General features: G+C 47.3%; 1 protein-coding gene across 10 annotated transcripts in view; it reads left to right on the top strand.

Annotated features, from left to right (window-relative positions):
• The window catches only part of DIS3L2 (DIS3 like 3'-5' exoribonuclease 2), a 373,313-nt gene that overhangs the window by 296,931 nt on the left and 49,768 nt on the right, over positions 1-26,614 (top strand). For all 10 annotated transcript variants that reach the window (XR_003793808.1, XR_003793807.1, XM_029224426.1 and 7 more), the window contains exon 13: positions 782-1,015. Coding sequence is in view for 8 of the 10 variants with exons in the window: in XM_029224426.1 (XP_029080259.1) it covers positions 782-1,015 (234 nt within the window). In the remaining 2 variants the exon portion in view is untranslated. The remainder of the gene's footprint in view (positions 1-781; positions 1,016-26,614) is intronic.

Below are 26,614 nucleotides of genomic sequence, written 5' to 3'. Positions count from 1 at the left end.
ATAGACAATACAGACACATTGAAAGGATTAAACATCTTTAATCCCACCACTCAGCAAGCACCACTGCTGAAAGGCTCTCAAGCTGGGCTGCGTTTCCCCCAGGGAACATTTAGCAATATCTGAAGACATTTTTGGTTTTCATCTCGGGGTTTGGGGGAGGTGCTACCGGCATTTAGTGGGTAGAGTCCAAGGATGCCACTGAGCGTTTTACAGAGCACAAGAGAGAATTAGCCCAGTAGTGCCAGGGCTGAGAAACCCTGTTCTGGACCTTTGTCTCTACATAAATGGTCCAGATAGAGCAAACTGGAATTGGTTTTCTCTCTACCTCCGTCCTGCTTTGCACCTGTGTTCTCCGTTTCTGTCCGTGACCGCACCTTCTCTTTCAGCCCCCATCAGGTCCAGTAAGATTCCCCACCTGTCACATCTTCGGCGTCCATCCCTTCTTCTCCCTTCCAGTTTGGCATTGATGGCCACTCTCCCAACTCATGAGAAAGCCTCCAGCAGGCCCTTCGCCTCAAGCCTCCTGCTCGGCCTCGCCCGTGCCTCTCGTGTGCTTAGAGGCCGCTCGTCGACTTCCACCGCCTGCAAAGTCCATGCCCTGAGCTCCCTAAGGGCAGTAGCTCCCCATATGACTGATCTTTGTACCCTGCCAGAACCAAGTGGCGCTCTGAGCACAAAGCCGGCGCTCAGTGGATCTGTAGAATCTGTACGAATGAATGGTTGCGTGAAAGAAAAACAAAGCCGGAAAACATTCTCCCTCATAACCTGTCCATCTTTGCAGATCCTCAGTGAATGGTTTGGCCAGACTGTCATCCGCTCCTGCACCAAACTGAGCTATGAACATGCACAGAGCATGATTGAAGGCCCCACTAGGAAGATCCCCGAGGAGGAGCTGCCCCCCGTCTCCCCGGAGCACACCAGTGAGGAAGTGCACCGGGCTGTTTTGAACCTCCACCGTATCGCAAAGGAGTTACGCCAACAGCGGTTTGTGGACGGCGCACTTCGTTTGGATCAGGTCAGTCGCTGCTTTTTTGTCAACAACCAGCAGGTTTGACTTCGGCCAGAACCCAGTGTGTGTGAGGTTTCGCGTGGCAGTCCTGGGCTCCCCCCTCCTCCTTTCCTCAATCACTGCGCTGAAATAGTGTCCTCTGAGGCAGGCAGGAACCACCCCCCCCACCTGCCCTGCCAACTCCACGGGCACCCAGGGCCTGATGACATGAGCCAAGGCGAAAGGGTGGTGTCTGTCTGGGTGGCTCCGTGACCAGAACTGCCATCTGGTCTTCCAGGTGAGGCTGGATCGAGTACTTGATCCTCACCCAGTTTCCATCTCACATCCCTCTTACGGGAGTTGGGAACAGGAATCATGGACGTGTAGAAAGCAGTTGATCAATATCTCATAGTTAGGCTTTAAAACAAAAGTGTTTCTTCTTATCCCTTGTCTTCCAAAAAGATTTATATGTTTACAAATATCTGGATTACTATCTGAAAAAGCAGAGAACTGAGGAGACTGTAGAACGTTGGCTGTTGAAGAAAGCAATGGCCCGGAATAGTATCGATTGCTCTTGAGTATCACAGGCATGCTGACGGCCCTCTGGGACTCAGACAGCTGCCACTAAAACCTGGTCGACTTCCACGTCTGAGAGTTGGTAATTCTTAAGATCCAGCAGTTCCTTCCTCATTACTTGCCAGTACGTTACAGAGTAGAGCCTTTGTTCCATATTGTGCAGCCTTTTTCTTCTCATTTATATTTCTTACCCGAGCCCCAGAGAACTCGCTCTCCTCCCCTGGTCTCTGTACGCTGTGGGAAGTCTCTGGGAGTTTGGAAAATGAGTTGGGCCACAGGATTGGCTGAGGGAGCCGTTCGTCAGACCATTGGCAGAGCGCAGCCTCGCAGAGACTTCTTTCTCTGAGCCTTTCAGCTTGGAGAGATCTCAAAGTAGAGTAGTTTATCAGAAATTATGATGAATTATGAGTAGCTTATCAGTAGTTTAACAGCCTTGTTTTAAAACTTTCTAATTGAAGATTTCGTTGCGTCCTACTTTTTGTGATAAACTTACACAAATGCTTCTCAGAAGGCATGGCGAACAGTTGCTGCTCTGGGCCTACGAATAAGTTAGCAGCTCTTGGGACAAATGGATCATCTGTTCTGCCTGTGCTTGGGGGAGTCAAGGCATCTTCTGGAACCCTCATGCCCCTCCTTCCCTTGCCTGGGCTCAGGTAGCCGGAGCAGACCTGCCTGCTCGAGAATGCCACTTGGGAGACAGTAGGCAGAGTGGCTGCTGAAGGAGATGGCAGAGCCAGTGGAAGAGGCGTCACGGGCATGGAAGAGGATGGAGGATCTCCTCTCCTTCCTTTAGTGAGATCATTCTTTGGGGGCGTGAAGCTCATTCTCACTTACCAGCGGCTGCCTGGTTGTAAATCCAAGGACGCTTCTCAGTGTTTGCTTCCTGGACTTCTGTCCTGCCTTTGGCCCAGGAGAGAAGCAGAGAAGCAGACTGGTTCTCTGCTTCTCTTCATACATCTCTAGTCATGTCCTGCTGGTTCCTTTGCTGGAGCCTCTTCCTCTGCTCACCTCTTTACAGTTGGCATTCCCTGGAGTCTACCCCATCCTCTTTTTCTCTATCCACACTGTCTCCCTGAATGAATTCCTGTGTTCTTAGGATTTTAATTACCAGTTAGATGCTGATAACACCAAAATTAGTTTCTCCGGCCCTGCCCTTCTTCCCAGGCACTACACAGGCCTCTGCACCTGCGTCCCTGGACTCCTCACCTGGCTGCCCCACGGTCCTCTCAGCCAGTGCTCACCGCACCTTCTGCCCGACACAGTGAGCAGTGCCACGGTGCGCTGCACGCGCTGGCTGTGCTCCCTTCCACCAGGAGTTGTGTGTATCAAGGGTCAGCCCTCTTTATTCCCATCCTGCTACACCAGTTGTACATGTTGTTATAATTATGCAGTTTAACTGAATATTAGGTAAACTGATCAAGTAAGAACATTTTTAAAAGCTGGTGTTTCTGTGAAAACTAAGTTAAATTGTTTGGAAACACTCGATGAAGAAGAATCTCCAAAAGTTCTGCTGTTTGGGTGTGACAACTATAGAAGAGTGGGGGAAAAGATCATAAAATTCAGGAGGGGGCTTCCCTGGTGGCGCAGTGGTTGAGAGTCCGCCTGCCGATGCAGGGGACACGGGTTCGTGCCCCGGTCCGGGAAGATCCCGCATGCCGCGGAGCGGCTGGGCCCGTGAGCCACGGCCGCTGAGCCTGCGTCTCCGGAGCCTGTGCTCCGCAACTGGAGAGGCCACAACAGTGAGAGGCCCGCGTATCGCAAAAAAAAAAAAAAAAATTCAGGAGGAATTCTGTACTGAGATTGCTTTACAGATGCCTAAGCTCTCACTCTCTTTTAATGAAACAAAAACTATAAATTATACATGATGAATTACGAGTAGTTTATCAGAAAAAAGTATGTAGAAATCCAATTAGCATACCTTTTCAAAAAGCTTTACATTTTTTCTGAAAGTGAATGAATGTAGATTTATATAAATTAAGTAAAACAAATGTTTAGTTATGTATGTATCTCTTCTGTATGATTCCCCTCTTTAGCCAGCTTCTGGAAAAACTAACCCACCACTGCTTCAGGCACATCAAATGAGAGGGTTCTGTTATACCATTTTAGAAACCTTTCCCTATCAGATTGTTATAAAATTGGATTGAATTAAATATGTTAAATACGCTAACACTGTAAAAGACCATCAGCAATCTCAACTCGCATTAGGAGGGGTGTGGTAGTCAGTCAGGGTAGAAGAATGATCACAGTTTCAAGTTGATACTGATCTGTTGGCATGTCTTAGAGTCAGAATTTTATTGCTGAAAATAACTTTTTAATTAATTTTTATTGGAGTGTAGTTGATTTACAGTGTTTTCTTTCTGCTGTACAGCAAAGTGAATCAGTTATACATATGCATATATCCACTCTTAGATTCTTTTCCTATAGAGGCCATTACAGAGTACTGAGTAGAGTTCCCTGTGCTCTACAGTAGGTCCTTATTAGTTATCTATTTTATAGTATATATTAGTGTATATATGTCAATCCCAATGAAAATAACTTTAGATACCTGTATTTCATCAGCCCTCTCAATTTATAGATTAGAAGCTGAAGTCCCCAAAGGTTAGATGAGTTGCTTATATGCAAGAAACCCAGATAGCCTGCTCTTTGTTCGCTTTTCCTCCATTTACACCATGCTGACTTGAGAGAGAAAAGTTTTCCTTCAAAGTGAGAAAAAAAACCCTTCAAGTCCTAATTAGGTTCCAGTTAATTAAGGTTTGAAAATAATGGAATTGCATCCTTGGAGCTGATTCCTTGGTTCCCCAGAAAACAAGTGTGTGGACCACAGCTTTAGAAGAAGGAGCACATCAACCTCCCGTAGCGAGGGACACTGGCAAGATCCTTTATAAATCAGCTAAACGGCCCCATTCAGCAGTCCCTGCATTTGTTCTCCTGTGCCTACTGCCTGCATTTGCCCTCACGAAAACCCAGTTCTCTCCTCAGTGCTTTTGGCATAGCCTGCTGTTTGGAGTTGCTCTCTGATGCTTTGTTTGCCCCAGTTCACTGTGTCCTCATTTTTGGTGGCAGTCCTAAAAAAAAATATGTCCTCCTACACCAGCCTCAGTTAGAGAGGGTCTATGAGAGGCCTCCGTGAGAGGGGACAACATCTGTGTCGCGCTGTACGCCCTTGAACGCAGAATAAACCTGCTAAGCCAGTTTTGCCTTTCCAAGAAATCAGTTTACTGTGATGATCTCCAGAACGAGTGAGGTGGGGGACACCAGCGTGGGGCCTAGTTGTCAGGTCGAGGACAGACTGGTTTGGAGGTCACAGTAACCGCAGAAACGCAGAGCAACTCGGTCACTGGGTGATTGCAGGCAACAGCTTAGGCCAGAGCTGCCTGGCCCATGTCTGAGACAGTGCACCCTCAGGCCGCAGGGCCACCTGAGCTGGCTCCAGTCCCCTGGGACCACCTGCCTGCAGTCCTGTGTGCTTACCCAGTGTATGCTCAAATATTAGCAAGTTCTGTATGTACTGTGGTGTGAAACAGACTGCGAAGCACTGCCTTCGAGGTTGGTTTGACTACTCCAAGCATCTTTTTTACCTAGAGGGCAAACCTAGTTCTAAGAGGTCCTAGCTCAGTGAAATGATGCGCCTTTGTTTCGCTGCCCCGAAAGTCAGTGCAGGTGCCGAGTGCGTTCTATGTGCTTTTTGGCTGGATGAGTTGAATAATATCCCTTGTTTCCTGCTGCCATGTTAAATCTAGAATTGAACGCAGGTGCTTGTGTTATTTTATTGATTTATAACACATCACTCCTGTTTCTTAAAAGGAGACTCCCATAAAGGGAGTCCCAGACTTTTCTGTGTTTGTAGTAAAAGTAATCATAATGGCTTATAATGATATGCAGATCTTGAGCTTTGGGGAAGGGGAACCGTGAGAGGCCTCCACCCCCTGCTCTGGTGGTGGTGGTGGTGGGGGGTGCGCAAGCTCCCTGGCACTTCTGTTTGTGCACACCTGGTAGCCTGCTCCCACCTAGGGGTGGAGATGACCCTGTCTGACTCTGACATGATAGGATGACAAGGCCTCGCCTCCTTTTGGAGTTCTGTGCCTGGGCCGTTGCCTTCAGAAAGGATAGCAAGGGAGGATAGTGGGGTGCTAAATAGAGCCCCCAAACAAAAACTTCTTAGGGAATATTGACTGTTTTCAGGAAACTACACCTACAGCTTTCTGGCGCTTTCTCTCCAGCCCGACCTTGCTCAGTCAGGTGATAGCGCTTAGAGGCCACTCTGTGTGAGGGCTTCTGGAGAAACAAGCATGACTGCGGGAAACTGTGCCACTTCTGGGGTCCCCGGCGGGTGGTCAGGGGATGTGAATGACTCCTGCTGAGCCGTTGACTTTCTGAATTTAGAGAAAGTTATAGTGAAGAAAATCTGGTGTTTCCATCGAACTAAAGGAGCCTTTACTAAATTCTCAGCTTCATCTTATATGATTCCCACCTGGCACAGTTCTGAAGCCCAAACTTCAGGCAGTTTCTTTGAGTGGACTTGATCGTAAAGGTAAACTTATTGGTGGAAACAATTTTTAGATACCTTGGGACCCAAGCTGCTGTGGAATGCTATTATGGATGACCTTGGCCTAGCCCAGCCTTTTAAGTAAGGGCTCGGCAGACTTTCTGCAAAGGGCCAGCTAGCAAATATTTTAGGCTTTGTAGGCTATCTGGTCTCTGTCTCAACTACTCAGCCCTGCTGTTGTAGTGTGAAAGCAGCCAGGGACAAACAAATGAGTGTGGCTGTGTCCAGTACAACTTTATGGACACTGAAATTTGAATTTCATATAATTTTCATGTCACAAAACAGTATTCTTCCTCTGATCATTTGTGAATCATTTAAAAATATAAAAACTGTTCCTAGCTTGTGAGCCATACGGAAAGTAGGTGGTAGGCCACATTTGACCTGTGGTCCATAGTATGCTGACCCCTGCTTAAATGAAATCCAGCTCTCTTACCCAGTCAGCTTTTAGCAGCCCTTCACCACTGCACTGGGGAGTTGGGCTGGTAATAGAGAACACTTGCGCTGAGTTACCTCTCGGGATAGTTTCACGCAATTAAGTAAATTATTCCTTTGATTAGTATCATGCTTAGCAGGTCCAGTTGGAGGCTAGAAGGAAAGGAATGAATCCGTTTAGCACCAGTTCCCTTACCCTATTTACAGTCAGGTAGCTTTAATTAGCCTGAAGCAAAAAGAGCAGTGGTTCTTAATTTCCCACCTCTGCAAGCTCAGCAGCCTCTTCACAGTCAGATCTCATCCCATCCACCCCGCTTTCCTGAGCCCACCTGCAGAGACACTGGCTCCGCCGTCTGGTAGGATGCGGAAGGTGGGAAGACAGCCATTGCAGAACTTGACTCACAGAAAGCCGTATGGCGTTTCTCCCCCCACACCCCCGACCCCTGCTGCTGTATGTAGCAACGTGTTTTGTTGGATCGTGCATTTAAAAATATAGTTAAGTATGTTTCTGTTCCTTATCTACAATGCAGTTATTTTTAAGAAATGAGCATTCCAGCTCTCTGCTGTTTTAATTTTTGTACAGTGTGATAGTTGGTGCAAGGTAAGAAGGATGGGCATAGTCATCCTATCTGGCTCTTCCTTGATCTTATTATTTATGTCATCACTTGAGCACAAGAGTAGGCTACTGATCAGGCGGTTGGATATGTTTGTAGACTTGGTCTCTATTTTCTTAGTCATAGAGTCCTCCCTTCAGCAGCATGTCTTCAGAAAGCATTTATTGGGTACAGAAAGCAAGTATGTGGTAGGTGCTGGAAATGAACAGTCCCCGTCCTTAAGTTTATAGTGTAGTGAAGGAGCCAGCAGACCACACAGAAAACGTTAAGTGCTGTGACAGAGCTGTCCCAGAGTGTGGTGAGACTGCATTGGAGAGGATGGGCCCAGTCTCGGGATCAGGGAAGACTTCCCAGCAGGGGCGGTGTGTACACCAAGGCCTTTAAAAGACTTGAGGGGCTAGCCAGGCTCCGAATGCACGGGGTGGGGCATTTCATGCAAACTCCTGGCGCAGGCGTGGCGGGGGCGAGGGGTGGCGCCTTTGGGCAGCATCGCATTGCTCCAGGTCGTGTGATGTGGCCTGCGGAGAGAGCAGCTTGAGGAGGGAGCAGGGACCAGGCCGTGAAGTCTGCAGGAGCGGGCTCGGGGAGCCGCGGGACGATTTCAGATACAGAAGGGACGTGATCAGAACTGTGTTCTAGAAAGAGCTTACTGGCTGTAGTATGGAGAGTAGACTGAAAGAAGAAAGTAAAGGAAGCTTATATTCCAAGAGAGAAATGACAAGGGCCCAACCTGAGATCGAGCCCCTGGGGAGAGAGAAAATCACAGATCCGAGCGAGGAAGGAGTATCGGCAAGCCTTGACAAATTGACTATCCTGATTAGATGTGGAAGGGAGGGGGCGGGCGGTGAGGGAGGAGATTTGAATCAGGGGGTCGGGCTTCAGGTTCAGGCATGTGCATTGATGCAGTACCACGGACTGACCAGGAAATACCTTAGGATAGGAGAGCTGAGAAGAAAGCAGATGACTTCCGCTGAGGGTCTGTTGCGTTTGAGGGGCCAGCTGGAGACAGAACAGGTCGAGATGTGGAATAAGCATGTGGGCATAGAGGTCTGGAGGTCAGTTAGGAGGGCTCACCTAGAGGTAGCCATTTGGGAGCCAGCAGCCTCAAAGTGGTCCTTAAGCTGCAGAGAAATGGGCTGTAGTGGGGAGGCATGTGGCACCAGACGCACAGGAGGGCGAGAAACACTTCCTCCTGCTCTGTTCTTAGTTCCTCCACTCTGTTCTTAGTTAGGCCCCTTTGGTCCCCACTTTTTCCTTAGAAAGGAAGCTTTAAATCAGATTACGAAAGCAAAAGTATATTCTTGTTAATATTTGGGTATATTATGATTTCTTACGAATTTCCCACTTCAGGTAGGAGGGAGGAGTGGTTAGCGTAGCATACATGTAGTTTTTATATTCTGCATTTTAATATTACATAAGTTTTTCCCCATGTCATTCAAAATTCTTCTAAAACCTTATAATGCCTATGTAATATTCCATCATACGAATGTGCTCTTAAACATTTAACCTTGCCCCAATTGTGGATTTTTAGTTTCTGATTTTTTGATACTGTAAATAGTGCCGTGGCAATCTATGTTCATAAATCTTTGTTGTGATCTCTGGTTATTTCTTTAGGACAGCCCTGGAACTGTGCTGATGGGGTCAGAAATATAGACATATTTAAGAATTTTGAAACATTGCCACATTCCCTTCCAGAAAGATCACAGCAGTTTATCCTCTTTCCAGTAGCCTGTGAATAAGGGCACCTATGATGGAAATACCTGTCAGGAGTTCTCTGGCTACATGGAGGGGGTGGGGTGGGGGGTTGGTCTCTCTCTCTCACTCTCTGTCTCTGAGTCAGACTAGGTCTCCTGAAATGTCCCAGTGACTGTGGTCTTGGATTTCATCTTTCCTATTGTTCAGTGTGTTACAGCATAGACTCTTCCTATTTGCATTAGCCATTATTAAAAAAAATACTCATAAGGGTCCTAGACTGTAAAATGGTAAGAGAGGCGGTTCAGAGCTTCTTCCTAAACTCGGTAAAGTCGAGACTGGAGAGTGGTCTCCTGCCGCAAACAAAGTCCTTCTTTCTACTCCTTAGACTCAATAAGAAACCCATCCTATTTGAAATGGTGCTGAGAACTATCGTTGCAGTCTCAGATCCTTGGAGAACATTTGTAACCTCACTAACCTTTTTTGTTGCTCTCACGTCCTGTGTGTAGCTGTCACACGTTGTTTGGGTTGGCCTGACACGAATAATTAAAAGGAAATCCAATTGAATTAAGACTAAAGAGGACAGAGCTGCTCTGTGTCATCTCTGCCACCATAAGAATTGCTACACTTCTCTTTAAGGTAATGGTAAACAGTACAGGAAGGCTTTTACTAGAAGTTCAGAGCTTCTGGTTAAATGTTGACAGGCAGCGCATCACGTCAGCCGTGGAGATAGTTCTAGAATCAGGGAGGCTTAAAGAGTAATTATCACCCTGTCAGAATTTTCCCCTTTTTCCCAGTTACCAGTTTCATTATTATGAGCAAGATTTTCATCTTCATCTGTTCATCTCATTTATACATATATCCTCAGCCAAGAGTCTGTGCTCTTTTGAGCCCTTCAGCCCCCAGGCTATCTAGGATGGCTCTGGGGCGCAGTGGAGCAGCTGAGGAGGGAACCGCCACCGCCTCCAGCTTTCAGGGAACGTGGGGGCACAGGACTTCCCAGTCAGAGGGTATTGAAATCTTTCCCTTGAAGGAGAGATTGGTTTAGTAATCACACTAATTTCATATGGAATCAGAGCAAACAATCCACATTTATGCATCCCAAGGCGTGGACAAGAGACAGACTTGAAAACTTGACCTAGTTGTATATAAGTAGCGCTAATTACACCCACTTATGTGAGTTGGTAACTGTTTGTGGCTTGTTAGCATACGCATAAAAACTAACCTGTATCATTAAGTGTCGGAGCAACTTTGCTGAGCAGCTTGTTATTATAACCCTAAACTTTTCATGTGCTCACTCTTCCTTTAGGCATGTCACATAGTCAATTACTCATAATTTTCAAAAATTGGAAGGAATACAGGTAGTATTATTCTGGAAGTTGTTAAAAATACAGACTCAGACACGATTTCCGGCTCTCACTGGACAGGTATTTCTTGAGTTCCTATCGTGTTACAAGTACTACTACTCATAGTTCTATGAAGGAGCCTTAGGCAGTGGAAGACAGACTTTCCACCCTAAAGTTGCTTAGTGAATTTGTGAAGAACTCTGTGTACTTACAAGAAACTTCAGTGAGATAAAAGCAAGGGCATAGTGAGTTGACACAGGGCTAAAGGAATACCCAACCTGATGGTTCTTAGGTAGATGGGATTAGTGAAAGAAGGCTGCTTGGGAAGGGAAGCCCTGAATCACACGGTAAACAAAGTGAAGGACCTGATTGGTGAAGAGCTGAGGGTCACCGATTGCCCACCCTGTTGAGATTTAAGGGTCGTGTTCCATCGCACTCCTGTCCCTTCTGAGTTCTGAACCACTGAGAAATAGACACACAAGTCAGACTGAGATCAAAAGATTCCATCTATTACTGATAAAGTTTGGATTAGAGAAGGCAGCTTGAGCCAGTTCGAGCATTTGGAACAGCCCAGAAGTTAATGCTGTAAAAAGAAACTCTGATTGTGGGGTGATTAGAGGGGGCAGAAAGTAGCCAGAGGCAGAGAGGGGAACGTGCCCTCTACCCGACTGGGGGCCGGGGATACTGGGCACCGAGTCCTAGCGTGGCCTTCGCTACTAGGTGCCCTCCAGTGCAGTGGCTGTCAGTGAGGACCAGTAGCTGATGCCCTTGGTCAGAATGGCCAGAATATATCCTCAGCAGAGCTCTGAAGACTGCTTTTTATATAACTTTAGCGAGTAAGCATGGCTCCCACTCCACCCCTAGAAGCTTTTCACTTGCCTTCCGGCTCTTTCTGCTTGCCTGTTATCCAGGCTCATTTCTTATAGAACGGAGAAGCTCTACCCCCACCCCTGTAAACCTTTCTTAGTTTCCAGGAAGCTGAAGACTGAAAATGAATCCTGCTGCAGAGAAGCTTGCACTGGCCAGCGCATCCATCCCGCCTCCCGCTTAGGGTTCCCAGAGCACTTTGTTTATACGTGTCACCTGTCTTGATCACGTTTTCATGTTGCCTGGTCATTTTCCATTTGCTTCCCTCTCTCCTTCTCCAAAGCTGTAAGTTCCCTAAGGGTAAGGACAGCATCTGTTCACCTTTATATCTCCAGCCCCTGCCCAGTGCTTGTTGTTAAGGGTGTTTCAAGGTCTCTAAGCATCTCTGTACATATTGGTCTTTTTAAAAAGACGATGGGGCAGTTGTGATCTGGGAGAAGGACTGTAGCTCTAGAAGAGAGGTGTGCTTATGTAAGAGAATTAAATGCTTATTATGAATCAGAGAGGTTTCCTCCTCTTTTGAATGAAAGGGTTGGGTGTTTGATTACTTGCCAGGGCATACAGGGTGTAGGACAGGGTGTAATGAGGGCTTTCTCAAGGTGGAGCTGCCTGGACAGGTGTGAGGAGCCGGGAAGCTTTAGCACCCCAGGGGGCTGGCAGTGCTTCTGAGGCTTCCTGAGCACTTCTGTGTTCACCTCTGTATCCTCAGACCAAGCTGTGCCCCTCAGGGAGCCCGGCAAAAGAGGCTCTCTGGGGGAAGGCAAAGAGACCCCCAGTGTGCCCCCCTGGAAAGGGAGATGCTCAGGCTTGTTGGAGACCTGATTTGCCGGCGTGGCAAGGTGGGCAAGGCACCAAGCCCCCCCACCTGCCTTTTGCAAAGAGTCCTTCTGGGGTGAGCTAACATCAGCGACCATCCACCCTTCCCCCATGGTGAGATGGAAATGATCTGTATACCATGGTGGGATCCCCAGCCTAATTCTCCCTCTGTGAATTCTGATCAGAGCCTGCTTTTGCTTTCAATGGAAATGATTTCCACAAGACAGAGTTTCTGTATTAGTTGCTGCTGGGCCGTCTGAGAAAAGAACTCGCATCACAGCTGGGGTTGAGATTGTGCCCAGATGATTCAAACTTAAGTCCCTAGCATTTCCAGGGGGCGGTGAAGTGAGACAAAGGGCTCTCACCCTGACAAGATGGTATATAAGGAACTTCTGGGGGTCGAGCGGGGCAGTGGCCAGTGCCTCCGTCCTCTCTGTGGTGCGTCCTTTCAGGTAAAGTGGCTTTGACAGACGGGACAGGCTTGGCTCCTCCAGGGCCCTGCCTTTTGGGTAATTGTTCTCATGATTAGGAAGCTCCTGGACTCTCCCCTTTCTATTCGCAGGACACTCTGCACGTCCTCGGCCTGCCCCCATGTCACACCCCACGTCACTTGAATGTGAGCCAAACAGCTACGGAAGAGACATGGAATCCTTTGACGTTAGTAAAACCTGCACCGGGCAGGGGACCCTTGCAGCTGATGCTCAGATTTCAACCATGACTGCCTCTTGGGGCAGGCCCAGTTGATTCCGATTTGCCTGGTCCTGCAAGCCGGGGGCTCTGCCGCTGTTCTGACAGCTGTCTGTCCTGAACTCCGCTGCCGGACTGAGTTCCCCCAAATGCTGCTTTCACCTGTCACTCAAGAACCTGCAGTCTCCTTAAGTAGATTTCATGGATAGTGAGATTTCCATTAATATTCTGGGATGAGATATAGGATTGCAAGGTTTTATTTTGCCAAACAAGAGCATTTTCTTTTTTTTTTTTTTTTTTTTTTTGCGGTACGCGGGCCTCTCACTGTTGTGGCGTCTCCCGTTGCGGAGCACAGGCTCCGGACACGCAGGCTCAGCGGCCATGGCTCATGGGCCCAGCCGCTCCGCAGCATTTGGGATCTTCCCGGACCGGGGCACGAACCCGTGTCCCCTGCATCGGCAGGTGGACTCTCAACCACTGCGCCACCAGGGAAGCCCAAGAGCATTTTCTTTAAAAGCCAGTTACCATCTACTTCCTCCACGATTTTATAAATGAAAACATTTTAGCACCAAAACAAAGGAAGACTTAACTTCACCGTTCAGGGCAGTCTCACGTTGTTGGTTGAGCTTTGTGGAAAACTTTTTTCTCATTTTGTTGATCTCAGACCAGCGTTTGCGAGCTGCTGGATTGTTCCATTGGATCCAAATGCCCCCTGGCTTTGGAGGCCCTCGGTGGTGCGGCTGGTATTTGGTGTTCCCCATTTCCCACCCACCCGTCTCCTGTACTCACTCGTCCTTCCCTGCCTTCTCATGGCCTGGGCCTCCACTTCGCTCCCCCCAGCAGGCCCCCCACTTCTTCCAGAAGCCGCTTCCGACAGGCTGCCTCCTTCTCCACGTATCTCCTATCGGTGCCTGATGCAGTACTGCCTGGGTTTTCATTCGCATCATTCTGTGGTTCTGTCTCTTTACTCCCTTCCCTCCCTCCCTGCCTGTGTTCTTGAGTATCAGCTGTGTAGAAGGCAGATACTTCGCTGCAACCTCTTTCTCACTCATAAATCTGCGGTGTTGGTACAGAAGCGGCATGCTACAAGCTGCTCCTAGCACTCAGAATGTCTCCACAGTCAATGGGTGCTCAAGGACACTGTGCCCATAGATCTTGAAGATGTGGCCCTGTTTGTTATTACTCAGGAAATTCCCACCTTTTTAAAGAATGGTATTATTATAACACAGTTGTTTGTTTTGTACTTCTTTCATTCCCATTTTAAATGGCACGTGACAGACATTTTTAACTAAAGAGAATTTAAGAGCTTTAAAAGTATTTTATAACTTTAGAACATCCCTTTTGACTGATGTTTTTAATTTCTCACATTTAAAAAAAATATCTACTAGGCACAGAGTACTGTGCTAGATATTGGGACAAAGAGATTAGAACATGGTCCCAGCCCTCAGAGTAGCTTAATGTCTCATGGACAGAATACAGACACAAAGAGAGCAAGCGGGTGCACAGGAAACGTTGAGTTTGGGCTGAGTGTGGAAGTGGCTGCTTTGGTATTTTACCTGGGGACACTAGCTATGATTTGAAGGGGCCACGTTAAAAGTCAATGAGAAACAAGGTCATTCTGTTTTTAAAAGTCTTCTCCTGTACAAAATAGCAATTAACAATTTGCTGTAAGAAAACACTACAGATACTGAAAGCAAATTAGAAAGTATTTAATTGCCCTTGAATTTTGAACACACCACGCCCCCCCACCCCGGGGCGGGGGGGGGGGAGGTAAAAGAAATGTGCCAGAGTGGGAGGAAATGAGTGCAGACCTGAAGGACAACACCCAGGGAGGGGATCCCAGCAGGTTTCTTATCTGCTTGTCAGCATTAAATTGGCAGTCCCCTAAATAAGAAAGTTTGCTAATGAATAACAGTCTACTGACTTTGAAGTACATTTGCACGGGGAACTGTTTCTGAGCTCTGAGAATGCCAACCTGATTTGCTACGAGTTTTGCTCTGGGAATTACAAGGAGCTCTCCCTTCATTCTCCTGTCCTCCACCCCAGCCAAGTCCTGGGACTTAGCTTTTCCTGCAAGCTTCTGTCCAGCCAAGCTTGCAGTCTTGCTTGCCTCCCCGGCTGGCCTGCAGGAGCACACTTCTGAGCTCAGAGGGGAGCAGAGCTCTGCCTGAGCTTCTCCCTGCCCTCCGCCCGCCTGGCTGTCTGGCTTCCAGGCCTGGATTCCTGACTCCTTGTTGCCGAGGACTCCTTCTTGGTCCCTGTGGAGATCTGTCCTGTTTACCCAGAGGCCTAGCTCGGAACTCGTTTGGGGTACATGCTTCTGCTCCAGACTCTGCCCCAGGCCCAGACTCAGCTCTCCTGTGGCCACCAGCTTCAAGTCAGTGACAAGAGAGTGTAGAGCTTGTGAGCATGGGCCTGGGACAGGCCGCCTGGGCTCCGATCCTGACTCTTTTGCTTTAACTTTTCTGTGCCTCAGTTTCCTAAGATAATCATGAGTAAAATGAGGTAACATGTTTCAGAGGTAACAGTCGGTAAAAGGGAGATGGTAATAGTAACTATGCCATGGGGATGTTAGGTTAAATGAATTGTACCCATAAAACACTTAGAACAGTCCCTGACACGTAACACCAACTGGATGTTAACCGTGTGCCCAGATGCCGAGAAAGGCCCTGTTTCTGTCCTCACAAAAGAGCCACCTCTAACAGGGAAGAACCCAGGAAGGGCTACAGTACAGGCCACCAGCAGCGATGGCCTGGAAAGACCTCACCTCATTTGGGATCCGTCCGGTGGGTCTGGGTGGAGGGGAAGGATTTGAAGTGGAGGCCTTGGGGCGAGGAAGGCTGGGCCCCTACTGCTTGGCAGCGGCGGGTGAGGGGCGGTCTGGTCTGGTTGGGTGTGTGGAGGGAGCACCGCGGTAAGAGACGAGACTGGGAGTGTCTTGAAGCACTCAGCAGTTGGTGCCGGAGTCACAGGGAAAGCAGGCAACCTTTGTGAGCAAGGAAGGGAAGGAAGTAGAGTCGCGCATCACACTCCAGGTCACTCAAATAAGAGACACAAAGCATTCCCTTTGAACAGACATACCACAGTTTACATAACCCTTCCTAATGTGGCTACCGTTAGGTGGCTTTCAGTTTTTGTTATTATAAATAACACTGCAATTAATATTCTTATGCATTCTTAATCAAAATTGTTTTGGACTGTTTCCTCAGGAATACATTCTTAGAATGACCGCATTAAAGGGAATAACTATTTTTCTGCAATACTTTCTCTTTTTTATTAACTTGTATTGTTGTATTATAAAAGTAATACACATTTGGGACTTCCCAGGTGGTCCAGTGGTTAAGACTTTGCCTTCCAATGCAGGGGGTACGGGTTCGATCCCTGGTCGGGGAGCTAAGATCCCACATGCCTCGGGGCCAAAAAACCAAAACATAAAACAGGAGCAACATTGTAACAAACTCAATAAAGACTTTTTAAAAAATGGTCCACATCAGGGCTTCCCTGGTGGTGCAGTGGTTAAGAATCTGCCTGCCAATGCAGGGGACATGGGTTCGAGCCCTGGTCCGGGAAGATCCCATGTGCCGCAGAGCAACTAAACCCGTGCGCCACATCTACCGAGCCTGCGCTCTACAGCCCGCGAGCCACAACTGCTGAAGCCCGTGTGCCACAACTACTGAAGCCCGTGCGCCTAGAGCCCGTGCTCCGCAACAAGAGAAGCCACCTCAATGAGAAGCCTGTGCACCACAACAAAGAGTAGCCCTCGCTCGTCGCAACCAGAGAAAGCCTGAGCGCAGCAACAAAGACCCAACACAGCCAAAAATAAATAAATAAAATAAATAAATTTTAAAAAAAATGGTCCACGTCAAAAAATCTTAAAATAAAAAAAAGTAATACAAGTTTGTGTTATGAAAATTTTAAAGTAACAAGTAAGCCCAAAATAGCCGTCAGTTACCCATCACCTAGTAATAACATTTTTCTAGGTGTCCTAAAGCATGTACATTTTTTAGAGCTTTTGACACAAGCTGCAGGATAATTTTCCAGAAAGGTTAGACTAATTTAGGCTCTCCCCAGCAGGGAACAATAGTGCATTGTCACTGCCTCTCACCAAATTGAGAGTCTGGGGGTTCCATTTAATCTTTGTTAATATGGTAGGTTGGAAATGGTGTTTTATTATTGTGTCGGCTTGCATTTGTTTTACTGCTTGTGGGTTCGATCAACTCTTGAGTCGTTTCTTTGCCATTTCTGAGAAAGGGAGAAACTTCCTTCTGCAGTCACTAGAGTCTCCTGACACCTTAAGCCCTAGACCCACCAGCCACATTTTTAGCCAGAATTACTTTTTTTCCCAACTAAGGTATAATTTACATACAGTAAACTTCACTCCTTTTAGCATACGGTTCTGCAAGCTACACATACCACACTCAAAACATAGAACAGTTCCATCACCCCAGAAAATTCCTGCACACCCCTTTGTAGTCAACCCCTCTCCCCTACCCTCAGCCCCTGGCAACCACTCCTGTTTTCTGTCCCTGTAGTTTTACCTTTTCCAGAATGTCAGGTAAGTGGAATCAGACAGCTGGTAGCTTTTGAGTCTAGCTTCTTTGACTTAGCATCATGCACTTGAGGTTCACCCCTGTGTTTTGTGTGTATCAGTGTTCATTCCTTTTTATTGCAGAGTATAAGTGTATACATGGTATAGATGTTCCACAGTTCATTTGCCCATTTGTCAGTTGAAGGATACTTGGGCTGTTTCCAGTTTGGGGCGATTATGAATAATGCTGCCATAACATTTGCCTACAGGGGTTTTTTTTGTTTCTTTGGGTTTTTTTAGGGAATTCCCCCATCTTATTTTTTTTTAATTTATTTAATTAATTTTATTTTTGGCTGCATTGGGTCTTCGTTGTTGCATGCAGGCTTTCTCTAGTTGCAGAGAGCAAGGGCTACTCTTCATTGCGGTACACGGGCTTCACATTGCGATGGCCCCTCTTGTTGAGGAGCACAGGCTCTAGGTACGCGGGCTTCTGTAGTTGTGGCATGCGGGCTCAGTAGTTGTGGCTCGCAGGCTCTAGAACACAGGCTCAGTAGTTGTGGCGAACGGGCTTAGTTGCTCTGCGGCATATGGGATCTTCCCAGACCAGGGCTTGATCCTGTGTCCCCTGCATTGGCAGGCGGATTCTTAACCACTGCGCCACCAGGGAAGCCCTGCCTACAGGGTTTTGTGTGATGGTTGTTTTCATTTCACTTGGGTAAATACCTAGAAAAGGTTGGGTCCTATGACAAGTGTCTATTTAACTTCATAGAAAATTACCAAACTGTTTTCCAGAGTGGCTCTACCACTCACCAGCAATGTACGATAGTTCCAGTTTCTTTACCTGCTTATCAGCACTTGGTATTATCAGGGTTTTTTGTTTGTTTGTATGTTTTAGCCTTGCTAATAGGTGTGTAGTGGTGTTTCACTGTGGTTTTAATTTGCATTTCCCTAATGACTAATGATGTTGAGCGTCTTTTTCATGTGCATATTTTCTGTCTGCATATCTTTTTTGGTGATGTGTCTCTTCATATCTTTTGCCCATTTCTTAATTGGGTTTTTGGTTTCTTATTACTGAGTTTTGAGATTTCTTTTTATATTTTAGATATAAATCCTCTATCAGATTTGTGATTTGCAAATATTTTCTCCCTGTCTTTGGCTTGTCTTTTCGTTCTCTCTGGCTTATTTTTTTATACTCTTTTGAAGAGCAAAAGTTTTACATTTTGGTAAAGTCTAATTTATTGAATTTTTTTTATGGATTGTGCTTTGGGTGTCACATCTAGGAAATTTTTGACTAACACAAGGTCACGAAGATTTTTTCCTATGTTTTCTTCTGGCAGTTTTATAGCTTTAAGATTTACATTTAGGTTCTCCACTTATTTCCTAGCTCCAGAAGTTTCTTTTAGAAAACAGTTCCATTAAAGAGACACACACCTGAGTAGATTTGGTATGGAGTCAGTCCTAGGAGCCTGCGCAGGCATGGTGCCCTCCAGGAACCATCTGGAAAGGAGGTGTGGGCATCAGAAGCCGCCCAGGAGTGGCTTTTAAACAGATAGTAGGCTTCTCTGGCTTAAGACTTGGCATAAAAGTGAAGATTGTATCCTTTAAAGGAGGGTGAGGATGATAAGAGAAAAACCTCCAAACTTTCTAGATAAACCCTTCTGACTGCTGCACAAAGTCAGGACGGTGACTGACGCCAAGCCCAGGACTTTGTCGATTACACGCAAACACCCATGTCGGTGACTCACCCGATCATGCTTTAATCTCATAACCAAGAGGCTTTCAAAAATTATAGTCAACAAGGCAGTTTGCTAGCTGTGACTGCCATTGGAATTGGGTTTTCCTCAGAACAGCTGGAGTGTAATGTGGTGGGAAGAAAGCCTGATGTGGGTGAAGGGCCAAGGATTGCTTGCCTGGGAAGGATGTGCAGCTAACGTTTGATAGAAATCTGTGAAATGACCGACCTCAGCCAAGCTAAGTAGAGGCCTGCCATCCTTCATCCATGGGAAAATACACTGCAGCAAAAGTATTCAGAAAACAGCATTGACTAACCGCTTTGTGTCAGTCATTGCAAGACACAGATGGTCCAGAGCCTGCTCCGTGCTGGGCTGATAGGAGCCGAGAGAAGACTGCTGTTCTAGTGAAGGAGAGCACTTGAGAGCAGGTTGGAAATGACTTCTCCAAGGATGTTCCAGACAGAGCAGCGCAAGGGTTTGGTGTGTTCTGGGATTTGCAGGCCTTTGGCATGGCTGTGTCACAGGAAGGGCTCACAGAGGCAGTGGGAGATGTTATTAGAAGTGGAACCAGGGCCAATCTTGGAGGACCTTGTTTGCTCTGCCCTGAGATACGAGTGTTTTCTTGAATTCAAATTGGTACCATTGAAGCATTTTACATGTGGAAGTGATGGGCCAGGACTTTCTTTTTAGAAAGATCTCTCTGGAGGCTCTGTGGAGAATGAATTAGAAGGGGCCAATTAGTGGTCATCTAGGTGAGATGGCTAACCTGAAGTCATACAGCTGACAGGAAGCCACAGGTGAGAAAGACACTGAGGAGGTAGAATCAGAGCCCAAAAAGGGAGGGGGTGGGCACATGGATGGACACTCCTGGGTTTCTGACTGGGCAGTGGGGCGGCTGTGGTGCCACCCAGGAGAGTCCCCCACCCCCACCCCCCACCCCCGCATCGCAGGAGGAAGAGTAGGCATCAGCTGGGGACCCTGTGAGCTGGAGGTCCCTGGCACCATCCTGTTCAAGGCCGCAAGGCGGCCGGCCTCGGGAGTCTGGTGCACCTCTGCTACCGCACCACAGATTCTCCCTCCACTCAGGTACACACGTGTTCCTGGAGGCATCAGAAACACACGTGCCTTCCAGAGTACAGTAAGCAGGACTAGAAACACGCTATAAAGCCTAGTGAGAGAGGCGGCGTGAGCGCACACGGGGATTGAAGAGCAGCACGTGGCACAGCACGGAAGCCTCTGTCCCCCGCCCCCATGAGCCAGGTTGCCAGACAGGGCTTCCCTTGGGCACGGGGCTGGAGGAGAGCAGCCATCGTCAGCTCTCGGCCTCCCCCCACCCCCTTACCTTCTCCTCTCTCTTCCCAGACAAGCTCTTCTCATTTGTTTTTTTTTTTTTTTAAAAAAGAGTGAATTCACTCCCAGTCCTTTTGAAACCCAACATTGTCAGTGATAGATGAGGCAGTATTCTTTAACTTCAGAGGAGAAAAAGTGAGTGAGTGAATGCGAGCCCGGGGAGTTGAAAAGTCCAAGGGAACAGGAGACACATGGGGTGACCCCGCCGTCAGGAGGAGCGCCCTCAATCCCACCCCTGCTGGTGCTATGCAAAGGCACAGACAATGCTACTTTCAATAAATCATGAAGGCTCCTGAATACCCATTTTTGTCTGTTTTCAATGGACCTTGGGCATATTGCTTAAGATATGGCCAGCCATTTGTGCTGTGTTCCCAGCTACTCAAAGGCTCGAAGTCAAGTGCTCTCTCGACTAAATAATGGAGTCTTTGCATAGGGGATTTTGGGGGAGATTTTTTCAGATTTCCGTAGCTAGTCATAGTAAAGGTGACCTCGTGGGTAGTGGGGGCCATTGTCACCCTTCAAACATCCATCCTTTGAGTGATGCTGAGCTTTGTGGGGTATCCATGCAGCACCTAATTCGATCACACATCTGACCCCTGCCTCTTTTTGGCACTGTCCCCTTCTCTGTGCTCACTGGGCTGCTGGAGGCCTCTGCACAAACCCTGGCTGTCCTCTGGACGCATTCTATGCTAAACAGAGCTCTTGACTGTTTTTCCCGCTCTCATAATTCTAGGCCCCCTAGTGAATCTGGCCTGGGGAGTGGCTGCTTGTTCTCATGATGGTGTGCTCATGAAGATGCCTGTTGGAAGCGCCTTTTAAAAGTCCCTGGGTTGTTTCCACAGTGGAGTCTTGGAAAGCAAAGAGAAGAATAACCTGGGGTCATTTAAGGGCTGGCTGGTCATTTCCTTAATCATCTGTGACCGTTAAGAGCCTGATTTTCTATAAAGAAGCACAGAGGCTTCCTTGGCTTGTTATTAATAATAACAAACAGCTAGAATTTATTGAGCACCTGCCATTTGCCAAGTGCTTTCACATGTTACCTCATTTAATCCTTAAACCTTATACCCATTTTTACAGATGAGGAAACTGAGACTTGAGGTTAAATAACTTGTCAAAAGTCACATAGCTAGAAATGGCAGAACTAGGATAGAAACATTCCTTATTCTGCTTAATTTTTATCTTTCTCTTGTTTTATATTCTGCGAATCTGAACAAATGGATCAAGTCCTACTCTTAGGATGACTTTGAAGAGCTATGTTAAAATACTGTGTAATTCCATTTATATAACATTCTTAAAATGATGGAATGATAGAGCTGGAGAACAGAGTTGTGGTTGCTAGGAGTTGAGGGCTGGTGGGGGGAGAGGGAGGTGGCCCAAGGGGGATCTTGGTGGTGAAGGGACATTTCTGTATCCAGGTTGCTGTGGCAGTTACACGAATCTACACATGTGACCAAATGACATAGAACCAGACACACATAACATGCCAGTGTGTTTCGTGGGTTTGATGTTGTGTTATAATTATGTAAGATGTCACCTTTGGTGGAAATTGGGTAAAGAATACATGGGCCCTCCCTGTTGTATCTTTGCTATTTCTGTAAATCCATAATCATCTCAAAATAAAAAGTGGGTTGTTTAATTCACCTGAGTGGGACACCAGCATTGCACCTGGAAAAGGCCAGGTCTCAGCTCAGAAGTTGCTTGCTCTCAGAAAGCAGTCCACATCATAAAGCTACAGGTGGCCTAGGAGGAGAACACACACTAGAAGAGGGTCTGGGATTTAGCCTCTGTCAGACGTAACCCGAGGCTCTGTTGTCTTATGGGAAAGTACTGAACCGAGAGTCAGGGCCCCTGGGCTCAAGTCCCAGGGCTGCAATTGCGTGACCTGGGGCAAGCTTCCCAACATCTATGAGCCTTCATGTCCCCGGCTGTAAAGTAGGAATGGTAACAGCACCCACCCTATGAGGCTGTTAAGAGACCCACCGGTAGAACACAGAAAGACTTACTGTGCTTACTCATTTTTGTTACCATCATCAATGTGATTTTATCTGTTCCAAAATTGTACCCTCTGCTCTGTAGTCGGACCAATCTTGCACATATTCACAGAACAGCACGTATTTATTCTTACTTCTTTGGTTTGGGTCAGTTATTCTTTCAACAATTCTTTCTTTTTTGTTTTTGTTTTTTTAATATTTCTTTCTTTATTTGGCTGCTTCGGGTCTTAGTTGCAGGATCTTCGTTGCAGCACGCGGGATATTTCATCGTGGCGTGCGGCCTCTAGAGCGCGCGGGCTCAGTAGTTGCGGTGCGTGGGCTCTCTAGTTATGGCACGTGGGCTTTAGAGCGGGGGGGCTTAGTTGCCCTGTGGCGTGTGGGATCTTAGTTCCCCGACCAGGGATCAAACCCACGTCTCCTGCATTGCAAGGCGGATTCTTAACCACTGGACCACCAGGGAAGTCCCTCAACAATTATTTCTTAAGTGCCTACTTTGTCGAACACTCTTGGAGATACAGTGATGGATGTGACCCGTGTGGTCTGTGCCCAAAGAGAGCTAAAGTCTTGTTTTTTCCTGTTATGTGGAATCTCCTATCTGTGTCTTTCAAATCCTTGCTGTCCTTCCAGACTCACAGGCCTCATCTATTCCATGCAGGCCACTCTACCAGCTACTTCTCTGTGCTCCGACAGCGCTGGAGTCAGTGTGACTTAATCAACTCTGCTAGCCTAGACTCTCCTTCTCCCCTGTGCCTCCCGGGGTGCCCGGCACGGTGCTGAGCAGCAGAGAGGGCGTGTGTAGCAAGCGCTTGCCCATAAAATTATAAAGTTCATGGCCAGAAGGAGCCCAAGACAGTATCTCTTCCGAGGCTTTCACCTCACAGATGATGTCATGGACAGAGGCCCTTGGCCTACATAACGGAAGCTGGCTCTCCGGTCCCCAGCACTTTATCAGTAGGATATTAATAGATCCTATATTAATCTTAGTTTTTGTTGTTGTTGCTTTGTTTTGATTTTATTCCTGCTATCCAGTATTTTGACTAGCTGACTGGCGTTTCTTCTTTTGCAAACCCTGAGGTAAGAAGCCCTTGGCTGTAGCTCTGCTCTTCCCACTACCTGTGTGACTGAGTCATATCAACCAGAGGGCAGGTTCGTTGAAATGGAAAACCAGAGCCAGTCCACATCTTTCTCCCACTTGCTCTCAGTTGAGTGGGCTTACCTGCCACCTCCAGCCTGCCGGCAGGACCCTGCCTCTGGGAGGCCCACCCAGGCGTCTGTCTCCTCCAGTCCGGCTTCTCCACCTGAAGCTGGGCGGGCGGTCTGCGCAGCCTCTCGCTGGGGCGACTTGCCTTAAATTCCAGTTGTTCTTCCGTCAGACCGTTGCCAATGAGCCCTGAGAGACTGACTCTCTGAACCCCAGTTGCTGTCCTACGCCTGCTGGAATCTAGAGGAGAGAAGAAAATTGTTGGAGCCCCCGGCTTCCAGCTTGGTGCCCTCTTTATAGATGAAGAAATAGCAAGTGTGGCCCAGTGAGAAGTGCACAGACTGTAGTTAGATGGGTTTGGGTTCCATTTCTAGGTCTGCCAGGTGTTGATTGCTATACCACCTGACCTTGGTTGGGCAGGCAAGTTACTTAACCTCTCTGCACGTCAGTTCCCTCACCTTTAAAATGGCAGTAATAGTACCTGTGCATGTGAAGTTCTTGGTGCTGTGTCTGGTTGAATATGGAACCTCGTATTTCTGCGGCTTACTGCAGGCCCCTACATCACCTAGAAGTTCTTTTTTAATAAAGGTTCGTGGGGCTCAGAAACAGTAATCGATTGGGATTTCTCTATTGGAGTTTACAATCTCGTTGGACGGTATGGTAGTTAAACAAACAGACAGCTGGAGACTTGTTTCAACTTGAGAAGAATCAGACCACGATAGAAGCAATTTTCCCACATCCGGACTGTCAGAAGCCAGCCCTCTGCCATGCTCTAGCAGGTCTCTGCGGCCTCTTCCTTTCCCAAGCGGAGATTAACAGACAAGTTGTTGCCAGTGCAGAGGTGCTGGGCAGCCTCCATGTTGAGGCACATCTGCCAACCTGGCAGGGCCTTGGAGGCTTTTCTGTTGAGGAGTGAGCCTCATGTAGGGGCACCACGGCCTCCCTGCCTGCCACTTTAGTGGGAAGCAGCCCAGGAGAGCTGGTCACCTGGGAATACAGTAGGGCTGCCCGGCCACCGAGCCGCCGCAAGTGCCGGCAGGGCCGCTGAAGAAGACGGGACACTTTGAAGCATGTGTCCTCCTGCGGAGTGCTCTCCTGCTGTGTGTCCTTCACAGAGAGAAGTGGCTTCCCAAATATTGTTCCAGTTAAGAAGTTGAACCCTATTAATGTGGAAATTCCTTGGGTTTTAGAGTGATCACATCTGGGACTGTTGAGTCCCACCCAGTCAGCTTGTTCCAGTGCATCCTCTTTTAAATTTGATCTCAACTCATTATAAGAAATAACCCTAAGCTTTATGACATCAGGAACACTTATCAAGTGTTTGCCATCGTCAGGTATTGTTATAATGTGTTTTCTTTCCCCTCATTTAATTTTCACAACCATATGAACTAGGTACCATTATTGTCCCCATTTTACAGAGGAGGAAACTGAGGTACAAATAGGTAAGGTAACTTGCCAGGGGTCGTGTAGCTCATAGGAAGTAAAGCCAGGTTTCAAAACCAGCCTGAAGTGTCCACACCCTTTACTTCTCTACAGTGTTGCTTGTTGTTTGTAGGTACACCCACTCGAAAGCGAAATGAGCTTATTTCTGGTATAGTAAGACCTGTGTCCCAGGCAGGAGGGTCGCAGCAAAGCTTGAGCTCTTTAGAGTGCTAGAAAGAAAACTTGTCCAGTGCTGTGGGCAGTTATTCTAGAGGATCCCCAAGGTCACTGTGAGAGCCTCTGACTGTCCCCTGAATTCCAGCCCAGAGCCCCTAGAAAGATTATACAAAGGTTGGAGAGAAAACAGATTTCTGCTTAATGAAAATGTTCCCCTAAGATTATTGTGAAACTTATTTTTTTAACATTTAACATTGTGTCTAGTTTCTTAAATGATTTTCAACTATGTGAGATTATCCAAGGATTCTCTATTACCAAAGCTGATGTTTCAGCTAGCAAGGCATAGAAAGTCTGTTCATTTTCCTTCTTGCTGGATCCCAGCCCTTTCTAATATCCTCTACTAACCTCTTTAATTTTTTTGATCTTTGCATTTCATCTTAGCTGTAAGCTTCTTTCTGTATTTTCTTTAAAGTTCACAACACCCGTATGTTCTTTGGCCTTTACCATAGTTAGAATGGCACCTATTAGACTGATATATTGTTCAAAAAGAGAAAGGCTCTTTAAGACACTAGTAATTGTTTTGGATGAGAGTAGGAACCTCCGGTAACCCCAGGTGGGCCTCCTAGGTGTCCCTTCCAGACTGTTCTGAGCAACCCAGGAAGCGCTGTCCCCAGGTATGGGCCTCCTAGGTGTCCCTTCCAGATTGTTCTGAGCACCCCAGGAAGCGTCAGGTCAACAGACACTTTGTGACTGGATGGCTGTGGCCAGTGATCTTGTGCCAGGAGGTGCTGCCAAGCCCACTGCTGCAGCTTGAAGGCTGGTTGCAGGAGGAGGACAGTAGGGCAGACTGGCTGCCCCAGGACCAGAAGGGACCTTAGGATGTTGTCCTGGAATATGTTGTTCAGACATTTGGCCTCATCTGGGAGGAAGGAAGCACAGTGGGCATGGAATCAAGTCATGAACTTCGACAGTCGCTCTTGGCTACGTAACACAGCTTTATGCAGGGGAATACTTCACTGCCACCTCTTTCTCATTAAAAGGTGAGCGCTGGTCCTCCGAAAATCTTCAGAGCTTTTCTTCTGACCGGTATAGCAGGGACTTATTATGGAGGCTTTCTTCCCGTAAACCTAGAAAGTATCTCACATTCATCTGTAAAATAAACCACAAGGATGACCATAGAGGAACTCAGCTCCATTTTACAGGTGGGAAGGCTAAGGTCATCAGAACCCCACACCATCCCAGAGTCTGGGGAAGAACAGAGACAAGGCCAGAGCTGCTGGCTCCCAGCTTGGGGTTATATAACTCCTTCAACTCCTCAAGTCCCTGGAAACTGAGGCCAATTCCCTGGAAGATCATTCTGTTCTCTCCTGTTTTTTCAAGACTAGAGCCAGCTTGATCACTGGCTCTGAGGCATGTATGAGAATGACCCGTTTTCTTTCTTCCATGAACTGAATGCCTGCCGTCATGATCATTGTTGAATCAAGTTGTATTCGAACTTGCCTGGCTCTCATATTTTTATGTATGTTTGGCTTATATTTTGAAGAACTTTATTTTATTTATGTATACTCTCATCTGTTTCCAAAAAGGATTTGAGAAGACTTGCAACAAGGAAATAAACAGTAAAATGAATACAGTAGAAAGAAAGACA

This window comes from Monodon monoceros, unplaced genomic scaffold (assembly GCF_005190385.1).
Source record: "Monodon monoceros isolate NGI ecotype Baffin Bay Population unplaced genomic scaffold, NGI_Narwhal_1 Super_Scaffold_16, whole genome shotgun sequence".
In the NCBI taxonomy this organism is placed as follows: domain Eukaryota; kingdom Metazoa; phylum Chordata; class Mammalia; order Artiodactyla; family Monodontidae; genus Monodon; species Monodon monoceros.
Note: the sequence above shows the minus strand (reverse complement) of the source record. Positions and strands in the feature narration are given on the sequence as shown.